Source organism: Hirundo rustica, chromosome 28 (genome assembly GCF_015227805.2).
Source record: "Hirundo rustica isolate bHirRus1 chromosome 28, bHirRus1.pri.v3, whole genome shotgun sequence".
NCBI lineage: Eukaryota > Metazoa > Chordata > Aves > Passeriformes > Hirundinidae > Hirundo > Hirundo rustica.
The window spans coordinates 415,246-426,443 of record NC_053477.1 but is presented as its reverse complement, the minus strand read 5'-3'; the positions used below and the strand labels follow the sequence as shown (position 1 = coordinate 426,443).

General features: G+C 60.2%; 1 protein-coding gene across 2 annotated transcripts; it reads left to right on the top strand.

The window, feature by feature from the left end:
* The first annotated feature begins 7,822 nt into the window (after positions 1 to 7,822).
* On the top strand, positions 7,823 to 10,552 carry LOC131378715 (uncharacterized). 2 transcript variants are annotated; one of them, XM_058423727.1, is made up of 5 exons: positions 7,823 to 7,918; positions 8,262 to 9,296; positions 9,385 to 9,476; positions 9,556 to 9,650; positions 9,938 to 10,552. In XM_058423727.1, exons 2-5 carry the CDS (start codon positions 8,837 to 8,839, stop codon positions 10,092 to 10,094), a joined length of 804 nt encoding a protein of 267 aa, XP_058279710.1. In that variant the 5' UTR covers positions 7,823 to 7,918; positions 8,262 to 8,836; the 3' UTR covers positions 10,095 to 10,552. The 2 variants fall into 2 exon arrangements, with proteins under 2 accessions (XP_058279710.1, XP_058279711.1); XM_058423728.1 differs by lacking the exons at positions 9,385 to 9,476; positions 9,556 to 9,650.
* Positions 10,553 to 11,198: the final 646 nt, after the last annotated feature.

Here is an 11,198-nt window from a genome sequence, read left to right as displayed (position 1 = left end):
ACTCACCAAGCACCAAGCACGATCAGAGATGAGGCAGCGCCTCCCGCCGCCCCAGTGAGGGCAGGATGGCAGAGATGAGCTGCTCCCCCTCATTCCCACTGAAGACTTCGATCCGGGTCGAAGAGCAACAACAAGGGTGCGGAGGCCCCACCAGGAAACTCCGCTCCACAACGTACATCCTCATGCCAAGCACCAAGGTGATCAGGATCAGAGATGAGGCGCCTCCGGCGCAGAACGATACAGGAGGGACCGCCTTCAGCACCGCCTTCAGCACCTCCTTCAGCGCAGCGCCTCTCAGCTCCACACAGCACTTCTCAGCGCCTGTCCTTTCCTTTCCTCTTCCCTCTGCTCCTCTCGTCTCCAAGCTGAGCATCGCCTGTCCTGTCCTGTCCTGTCTTGTCCTGTCTTGTCCTGTCCTGTCCTGTCCTGTCCTGTCCTCTCCTCTCCTCTCCTCTCCTCTCCTCTCCTCTCCTCTCCTCTCCTCTCCTCTCCTCTCCTCTCCTCTCCTCTCCTCTCCTCTCCTCTCCTCTCCTCTCCCAACCACGGGTGCGGAGGCCCCACCAGGAAACTCCGCTCCACTACGCCCACCCTCAGCAAGCACCAAGGTGAGCAGGATCAGAGATGAGCCAGCACCCCCCCGCCACCCAAGGGAGGGCAGGAACGGAGATGACCTGATCCCCTAAATCCCCACAGAAGACATCGGTTTGGGTCGAAGAGCAACAAGGGTGCGGAGGCCCCACCAGGAAACTCCGCTCCACAACGTCCACACTCAGCAAGCACCAAGCACGATCAGAGATGAGGCAGCGCATCCCGCCGCCCCCAGTGAGGGCAGGATGGCAGAGATGAGCTGCTCCCCCTCATTCCCACTGAAGACTTCGATCCGGGTCGAAGAGCAACAACAAGGGTGCGGAGGCCCCACCAGGAAACTCCGCTCCACAAAGATCTCCTCCAGCCCAGCAGCCAGGTGAGAAGGAACGGAAATGATCGGAACCCCCGTGGAAGGAAGGGCGCCGGATGTGACCTGCTCCCCTAAATCCCCACAGAAGACATCGATCCAAGTGGAAGAGGAACAACCACGGGTGCGGAGGCCCCACCAGGAAACTCCGCTCCACCAGGCCCACCCTCTGCAAGCACCAAGGTGAGCAGGATCAGAGATGTGGCAGCGCCTCCCTCCGCCCCAGTGAGGGCAGGAGGGCAGAGATGAGCTGATCCCCCTCATTCCCGAGGGCAGAGATGAGCTGATCCCCCTCATTCCCGAGGGCAGAGATGAGCTGATCCCCCTCATTCCCGAGGGCAGAGTTGAGCTGGTCCCCCTCATTCCCGAGGGCAGAGATGAGCTGATCCTCCTCATTCCCGAGGGCAGAGTTGAGCTGATCCCCCTCATTCCCGAGGGCAGAGATGAGCTGATCCCCTCATTCCCGAGGGCAGAGATGAGCTGATCCCCCTCATTCCCGAGGGCAGAGATGAGCTGATCCCCCTCATTCCCGAGGGCAGAGATGAGCTGATCCCCCTCATTCCCGAGGGCAGAGATGAGCTGGTCCCCCTCATTCCCGAGGGCAGAGATGAGCTGATCCCCCTCATTCCCGAGGGCAGAGATGAGCTGGTCCCCCTCATTCCCACAGAAAAGCTGGATCCGAGCCGAAGAGCACTAACGAGGGGTGCAGAGGCCCCAGCAGGAACTCGGCTCCACAACGACCTCGTCCAGCCCCTCCCCGAGGGGAGCAGGAACAGAAACGCCCCAGCCCCATGCCCGGCGGAGGAGCAGGAGGACAGCCATGAGCTGAGCCCCACAGCGGCGCGTGGAGATGAACCTGGCCCCCCTCAGTCAGCCCAGGAGCACGGAGAGCAGCCGGTGCCTCTGTCCCTCTCACGCCAGGGCATTGGCAGGTTAAGGGCAGAGGACGGAGAGGAAGAGTGATCAGAGGGACACGGACCCTCCCTGGGCCTCCTCAGCGTGAAACGTGGCATTGGGTTTAGGGCTGCGCCTTTAGGAAGGGTCTGGAATTGGGGCTGCATTTGAGGTCAGGGTTAACCCTCTGCCAGCCCCATTGCTGGGGGGCCCAGGCCCATGGGGAGGGTTCTGTGTGTGGGGAAGAGGGATCCTCTGGAATTTTGGGTCTCTCCCAGTGCTGTGGGGCGCTGAGCTCTGGCAGTTTGATACCCAGCCATTGGTTACTTCCTTTTCCTACCTGTTGCCTTCCAGTGCTTGTTAATAAAGGTTTACTCTATCACTTTCATCTCTTCGTATCCATTTCTTACTGATGGAAAAGGGATCAATTTTCTCCTCAACCTGGACAATGAGAGGTTCCATGAATTCCATAGAATTCCATGTGTCCAAGGGAAACGGCCTCAGAGAGCCCCAGAATCCTGGAGGATTCCCTCTCCAGGGCAGGAGGGTGCTGAAACTCTGAGGAGCCCCCCGGTTCCCCACTTTCCTGACTCTGAAGCCCCTTCCCAAGCTCCTGTCCCGCTCCTCAGGGAATTCTCCAGCCAGGAGGGGATTGCCCCGCTGTAAGAGTCTGTCTGAAGTTCCCCTCATTTGCCTCCCGATCGTCATAAGGACCCCGAGGACCCACTCCAGTTCTGGCCTGCTCCAGGTGGATGCTTGCCAATCGCCTGCGGGTGCATTTTCCTGTGTCACCATGCCACGGTACACGGGCTTTGAGCAGTGTAATGGCAGTTCTGTACCTGAAGATTGCACCTGCCTCACGCTCCCTGCTTCACGACAATAGCCTGTGAATTTCCCCACCTCTTGGCCAAGGGAACTTTCTGGGGGAACTTTGGTGGTCCCCCACAGAAAATCCTTCATCGGCTTCGCAACCACCGTGACAGACAGAGATCAAAACCCCCTTCCAAGGACTGAGATTGAGACCCCTGTATGAAGCCCCTCTCAAGGACTGAGACATGAGACCCCTGCAACCCTAATTCAGGGATGGGGACTGACTTAACTGAAGCGAGATGTTTGCCTGGAGGCGTGATCATTGGACCAAGAAGACAATGGCTCTCGCTTACTGCTGAGAACATGGACTACCTGTTCCCCCCTCGATGACTTCAATAGATTTACCTCTTCCCCCCCCGTGATGGAGGACTATAATAAAAACCCCTGAGTTAACCAGAGATTTGGAGAGACTCTCCCTGACGTGACGGGCGGACCCATCGACCGGACCACGAGGACTCCGTCTCCACGTTTGGTAGCTATATCCCCCCTTTCCTCTACCTCTTTCTCTATCTCTCTCTCTCACTCTACATCCCTCTATCGCATTTGCTGTGGTCAATCAATAAAAGGTGCATTTGTTTTAATGCTGAAATCCCCTCTGTGTTGTGTTTTGCACTCTGAGATCAGTAAACGAACCATCACGACCCCCGCTTGTGCGAGCGGATCGTGACACCCGCTCCAGAGCGGCTCTCCCAACAGGAATGCCGAGGGAGCAGCCTGGGCACCCCTGGGATGGGGCTGGGACCCCCAGAGACCCCAGCCCACCATCCCTGAGCCACCCTCGGTGCGCCTGTAACACTTCCAAAGGCTGAAATTCCCCCAGAGCAGGACGGAGTTCCCAGAACCCTTTTCCCACACCTGATTTCTGCGGGTTTTCCTCCTTTCTGTTCGCCCCTGCCCGGCTCTGCCAGCCCTCGCCTTGCCAAAGAAACGCGATTCTAAAAAATGATAACTGAGAGCGACCAGGGCCGAGTTAAACAAGGGAGGAAAGGTGGCGAGATGGTTTATTTGGTGTCAAGGATGTCACCAGCACAGCTCCCGCCATGGGCACCGTGCGGGTGGGTGAGAGGCTGGACATGAGCCCCAAGGTACCCTGGGCTGAGCCCCAGCGCGGGCAGCGGCTCCGGGGGGATTCTGCCCCTGGGCCCCGCTCAGGTGAGAGCCCAGCTGCAGGATGGGAGCTGCTGGGGCGAGCCCAGAGCAACTGCAGCCCCTCTGGAGCCGGGCTGGGAGAGCTGGGAATGTTCCCCTGGTGAAGGGAAGGATCCAGGAGAGCTGGAGGGGGGCTGGGGACACCTGGAGCTGCTCCCAAAATCCCGGGGTGACCCCGGCCCCGCCCCCCGGGCCCGAGCCCCGCCCCTTTGAGCCCGCTCCGGCTCCCGGCCAATCAGATCGCTGGGTGGCGCTGTGGTCCCGCGCCCTCTGTTGGGTCACAGAGTGGAACGCCGCTGGCTCCGCCCCTCGCGCTGATCCTCGGCGCCCATTGGCTGTCGCCAAGGGAGGCGGGGCTGACACAGCGCTTGGAAACCGGCGGCGGCGGAACGGGAGCGGCGGGAGCGGCACGGCACGGAACGGGAGGGACCGCCTTCAGCACCGCCTTCAGCACCGCCTTCAGCGCAGCGCCTCTCAGCTCCACGCAGCACTTCTCAGCGCCTGTCCTTTCCTTTCCTCTCCCCTCTGCTCCTCTCGTCTCCAAGCTGAGCATCGCCTCTCCTGTCCTGTCCTGTCCTGTCCTGTCCTGTCCTGTCCTGTCCTGTCCTCTCCTCTCCTCTCCTCTCCTCTCCTCTCCTCTCCTCTCCTCTCCCAACCACGGGTGCGGAGGCCCCACCAGGAAACTCCGCTCCACTACGCCCACCCTCAGCAAGCACCAAGGTGAGCAGGATCAGAGATGAGCCAGCACCCCCCGCCACCCAAGGGAGGGCAGGAACGGAGATGACCTGATCCCCTAAATCCCCACAGAAGACATCGGTTTGGGTCGAAGAGCAACAAGGGTGCGGAGGCCCCACCAGGAAACTCCGCTCCACAACGTCCACACTCACCAAGCACCAAGCACGATCAGAGATGAGGCAGCGCATCCCGCCGCCCCAGTGAGGGCAGGATGGCAGAGATGAGCTGCTCCCCCTCATTCCCACTGAAGACTTCGATCCGGGTCGAAGAGCAACAACAAGGGTGCGGAGGCCCCACCAGGAAACTCCGCTCCACAAAGATCTCCTCCAGCCCAGCAGCCAGGTGAGAAGGAACGGAAATGATCGGAACCCCCGTGGAAGGAAGGGCGCCGGATGTGACCTGCTCCCCTAAATCCCCACAGAAGACATCGATCCAAGTGGAAGAGGAACAACCACGGGTGCGGAGGCCCCACCAGGAAACTCCGCTCCACCAGGGCCACCCTCTGCAAGCACCAAGGTGAGCAGGATCAGAGATGTGGCAGCGCCTCCCTCTGCCCCAGTGAGGGCAGGAGGGCAGAGATGAGCTGATCCCCCTCATTCCCGAGGGCAGAGTTGAGCTGGTCCCCCTCATTCCCGAGGGCAGAGATGAGCTGATCCCCCTCATTCCCGAGGGCAGAGTTGAGCTGGTCCCCCTCATTCCCGAGGGCAGAGATGAGCTGATCCTCCTCATTCCCGAGGGCAGAGTTGAGCTGATCCCCCTCATTCCCGAGGGCAGAGATGAGCTGATCCCCCTCATTCCCGAGGGCAGAGATGAGCTGATCCCCCTCATTCCCGAGGGCAGAGATGAGCTGATCCCCCTCATTCCCGAGGGCAGAGATGAGCTGATCCCCCTCATTCCCGAGGGCAGAGATGAGCTGATCCCCCTCATTCCCGAGGGCAGAGATGAGCTGATCCCCCTCATTCCCGAGGGCAGAGATGAGCTGGTCCCCCTCATTCCCGAGGGCAGAGATGAGCTGATCCCCCTCATTCCCGAGGGCAGAGATGAGCTGGTCCCCCTCATTCCCACAGAAAAGCTGGATCCGAGCCGAAGAGCACTAACGAGGGGTGCAGAGGCCCCAGCAGGAACTCGGCTCCACAACGACCTCGTCCAGCCCCTCCCCGAGGGGAGCAGGAACAGAAACGCCCCAGCCCCATGCACGGTGGAGGAGCAGGAGGACAGCCATGAGCTGAGCCCCACAGCGGCGCGTGGAGATGAACCTGGCCCCCCTCAGTCAGCCCAGGAGCACGGAGAGCAGCCGGTGCCTCTGTCCCTCTCACGCCAGGGCATTGGCAGGTTAAGGGCAGAGGACGGAGAGGAAGAGTGATCAGAGGGACACTGACCCTCCCTGGGCCTCCTCAGCGTGAAACGTGGCATTGGGTTTAGGGCTGCGCCTTTAGGAAGGGTCTGGAATTGGGGCTGCATTTGAGGTCAGGGTTAACCCTCTGCCAGCCCCATTGCTGGGGGGCCCAGGCCCATGGGGAGGGTTCTGTGTGTGGGGAAGAGGGATCCTCTGGAATTTTGGGTCTCTCCCAGTGCTGTGGGGCGCTGAGCTCTGGCAGTTTGATACCCAGCCATTGGTTACTTCCTTTTCCTACCTGTTGCCTTCCAGTGCTTGTTAATAAAGGTTTACTCTATCACTTTCATCTCTTCGTATCCATTTCTTACTGATGGAAAAGGGATCAATTTTCTCCTCAACCTGGACAATGAGAGGTTCCATGAATTCCATAGAATTCCATGTGTCCAAGGGAAACGGCCTCAGAGAGCCCCAGAATCCTGGAGGATTCCCTCTCCAGGGCAGGAGGGTGCTGAAACTCTGAGGAGCCCCCCGGTTCCCCACTTTCCTGACTCTGAAGCCCCTTCCCAAGCTCCTGTCCCGCTCCTCAGGGAATTCTCCAGCCAGGAGGGGATTGCCCCACTGTAAGAGTCTGTCTGAAGTTCCCCTCATTTGCCTCCCGATCGTCATAAGGACCCCGAGGACCCACTCCAGTTCTGGCCTGCTCCAGGTGGATGCTTGCCAATCGCCTGCGGGTGCATTTTCCTGTGTCACCACGCCACGGTACACGGGCTTTGAGCAGTGTAATGGCAGTTCTGTACCTGAAGATTGCACCTGCCTCACGCTCCCTGCTTCACGACAACAGCCTGTGAATTTCCCCACCTCTTGGCCAAGGGAACTTTCTGGGGGAACTTTGGTGGTCCCCCACAGAAAATCCTTCATCGGCTTCGCAACCACCGTGACAGACAGAGATCAAAACCCCCTTCCAAGGACTGAGATTGAGACCCCTGTATGAAGCCCCTCTCAAGGACTGAGACATGAGACCCCTGCAACCCTAATTCAGGGATGGGGACTGACTTAACTGAAGCGAGATGTTTGCCTGGAGGCGTGATCATTGGACCAAGAAGACAATGGCTCTCGCTTACTGCTGAGAACATGGACTACCTGTTCCCCCCTCGATGACTTCAATAGATTTACCTCTTCCCCCCCCGTGATGGAGGACTATAATAAAAACCCCTGAGTTAACCAGAGATTTGGAGAGACTCTCCCTGACGTGACGGGCGGACCCATCGACCGGACCACGAGGACTCCGTCTCCACGTTTGGTAGCTATATCCCCCCTTTCCTCTACCTCTTTCTCTATCTCTCTCTCTCACTCTACATCCCTCTATCGCATTTGCTATGGTCAATCAATAAAGGGTGCATTTGTTTTAATGCTGAAATCCCCTCTGTGTTGTGTTTTGCACTCTGAGATCAGTAAACGAACCATCACGACCCCCACTTGTGCGAGCAGATCGTGACACCCGCTCCAGAGCGGCTCTCCCAACAGGAATGCCGAGGGAGCAGCCTGGGCACCCCTGGGATGGGGCTGGGACCCCCAGAGACCCCAGCCCACCATCCCTGAGCCACCCTCGGTGCGCCTGTAACACTTCCAAAGGCTGAAATTCCCCCAGAGCAGGACGGAGTTCCCAGAACCCTTTTCCCACGGCTGATTTCTGCGGGTTTTCCTCCTTTCTGTTTGCCCCTGCCCGGCTCTGCCAGCCCTCGCCTTGCCAAAGAAACGCGATTCGAAAAATGATAACTGAGAGGGACCAGGGCCGAGTTAAACAAGGGGAGAAAGGTGGAGAGATGGTTTATTTGGTGTCAATGATGTCACCCGCATAGCTCCTGCCATGGGCACCGTGCGGGTGGGTGAGAGGCTGGACATGAGCCCCAAGGTGCCCTGGGCTGAGCCCCAGCGCGGGCAGCGGCTCCGGGGGGATTCTGCCCCTGGGCCCCGCTCAGGTGAGAGCCCAGCTGCAGGATGGGAGCTGCTGGGGCGAGCCCAGAGCAACTGCAGCCCCTCTGGAGCCGGGCTGGGAGAGCTGGGAATGTTCCCCTGGTGAAGGGAAGGATCCAGGAGAGCTGGAGGGGGGCTGGGGACACCTGGAGCTGCTCCCAAAATCCCGGGGTGACCCCGGCCCCGCCCCCCGGGCCCGAGCCCCGCCCCTTTGAGCCCGCTCCGGCTCCCGGCCAATCAGATCGCTGGGTGGCGCTGTGGTCCCGCGCCCTCTGTTGGGTCACAGAGTGGAACGCCGCTGGCTCCGCCCCTCGCGCTGATCCTCGGCGCCCATTGGCTGTCGCCAAGGGAGGCGGGGCTGACACAGCGCTTGGAAACCGGCGGCGGCGGAACGGGAGCGGCGGGAGCGGCACGGCACGGAACGGGAGGGACCGCCTTCAGCACTGCCTTCAGCACCGCCTTCAGCGCAGCGCCTCTCAGCTCCACGCAGCGCTTCTCAGCGCCTGTCCTTTCCTTTCCTCTCCCCTCTGCTCCTCTCGGCTCCAAGCTGAGCATCGCCTCTCCTGTCCTGTCCTGTCCTGTCCTGTCCTGTCCTGTCCTCTCCTCTCCTCTCCTCTCCTCTCCTCTCCCAACCACGGGTGCGGAGGCCCCACCAGGAAACTCCGCTCCACTACGCCCACCCTCAGCAAGCACCAAGGTGAGCAGGATCAGAGATGAGCCAGCACCCCCCGCCACCCAAGGGAGGGCAGGAACGGAGATGACCTGATCCCCTAAAATCCCACAGAAGACATCGGTTTGGGTCGAAGAGCAACAAGGGTGCGGAGGCCCCACCAAGAAACTCCGCTCCACAACGTCCACACTCACCAAGCAGCAAGCACGATCAGAGATGAGGCAGCGCCTCCCGCCGCCCGAGTGAGGGCAGGATGGCAGAGATGAGCTGCTCCCCCTCATTCCCACTGAAGACTTCGATCCGGGTCGAAGAGCAACAACAAGGGCGCGGAGGCCCCACCAGGAAACTCCGCTCCACAACGTACATCCTCATGCCAAGCACCAAGGTGATCAGGATCAGAGATGAGGCGCCTCCGGCGCAGAACGATACAGGAGGGACCGCCTTCAGCACCGCCTTCAGCACCGCCTTCAGCGCAGCGCCTCTCAGCTCCACACAGCACTTCTCAGCACCTGTCCTTTCCTTTCCTCTTCCCTCTGCTCCTCTCGTCTCCAAGCTGAGCATCGCCTGTCCTGTCCTGTCCTGTCCTGTCCTGTCCTGTCCTGTCCTGTCCTGTCCTCTCCTCTCCTCTCCTCTCCTCTCCTCTCCCAACCACGGGTGCGGAGGCCCCACCAGGAAACTCCGCTCCACTACGCCCACCCTCAGCAAGCACCAAGGTGAGCAGGATCAGAGATGAGCCAGCACCCCCCCGCCACCCAAGGGAGGGCAGGAACGGAGATGACCTGATCCCCTAAATCCCCACAGAAGACATCGGTTTGGGTCGAAGAGCAACAAGGGTGCGGAGGCCCCACCAGGAAACTCCGCTCCACCAAGATCTCCTCCAGCCCAGCAGCCAGGTGAGAAGGAACGGAAATGATCGGAACCCCCGTGGAAGGAAGGGCGCCGGATGTGACCTGCTCCCCAAAATCCCCACAGAAGACATCGATCCAAGTGGAAGAGGAACAACCACGGGTGCGGAGGCCCCACCAGGAAACTCCGCTCCACCAGGCCCAGCCTCTGCAAGCACCAAGGTGAGCAGGATCAGAGATGTGGCAGCGCCTCCCTCCGCCCCAGTGAGGGCAGGAGGGCAGAGATGAGCTGCTCCCCCTCATTCCCGAGGGCAGAGATGAGCTGATCCCCCTCATTCCCGAGGGCAGAGATGAGCTGCTCCCCCTCATTCCCGAGGGCAGAGATGAGCTGATCCCCCTCATTCCCGAGGGCAGAGATGAGCTGATCCCCCTCATTCCCGAGGGCAGAGATGAGCTGATCCCCCTCATTCCCGAGGGCAGAGATGAGCTGATCCCCCTCATTCCCACAGAAAAGCTGGATCCGAGCCCAAGAGCACTAACGAGGGGTGCAGAGGCCCCAGCAGGAACTCGGCTCCACAACGACCTCGTCCAGCCCCTCCCCGAGGGGAGCAGGAACAGAAACGCCCCAGCCCCACGCACGGCGGAGGAGCAGGAGGACAGCCATGAGCTGAGCCCCACAGCGGCGCGTGGAGATGAACCTGGCCCCCCTCAGTCAGCCCAGGAGCACGGAGAGCAGCCGGTGCCTCTGTCCCTCTCACGCCAGGGCATTGGCAGGTTAAGGGCAGAGGACGGAGAGGAAGAGTGATCAGAGGGACACTGACCCTCCCTGGGCCTCCTCAGCGTGAAACGTGGCATTGGGTTTAGGGCTGCGCCTTGTGGAAGGGTCTGGAATTGGGGCTGCATTTGAGGTCAGGGTTAACCCTCTGCCAGCCCCATTGCTGGGGGGCCCAGGCCCATGGGGAGGGTTCTGTGTGTGGGGAAGAGGGATCCTCTGGAATTTTGGGTCTCTCCCAGTGCTGTGGGGCGCTGAGCTCTGGCAGTTTGATACCCAGCCATTGGTTACTTCCTTTTCCTACCTGTTGCCTTCCAGTGCTTGTTAATAAAGGTTTACTCTATCACTTTCATCTCTTAGTATCCATTTCTTACTGATGGAAAAGGGATCAATTTTCTCCTCAACCTGGACAATGAGAGGTTCCATGAATTCCATAGAATTCCATGTGTCCAAGGGAAGCGACCCCGGAGAGCCCCAGAATCCTGGAGGATTCCCTCTCCAGGGCAGGAGGGTGCTGAAACGCTGAGGAGCCCCCCGGTTCCCCACTTTCCTGACTCTGAAGCCCCTTCCCAAGCTCCTGTCCCGCTCCTCAGGGAATTCTCCAGCCAGGAGGGGATTGCCCCGCTCCAGAGCGGCTCTCCTGACAGGAATGCCGAGGGAGCAGCCAGGGCACCCCTGGGATGGGGCTGGGACCCCCAGAGACCCCAGCCCACCATCACTGAGCCACGCTCGGTGCGCCTGTAACACTTCCAAAGGCTGAAATTCCCCCAGAGCAGGACGGAGTTCCCGGAACCCTTTTCCCACGGCTGATTTCTGCGGGTTTTCCTCCTTTCTGTTCGCCCCTGCCCGGCTCTGCCAGCCCTCGCCTTGCCAAAGAAACGCGATTCGAAAAAATGATAACTGAGAGCGACCAGGGCCGAGTTAAACAAGGGGAGAAAGGTGGCGAGATGGTTTATTTGGTGTCAATGATGTCACCCGCACAGCTCCCGCCGTGGGCA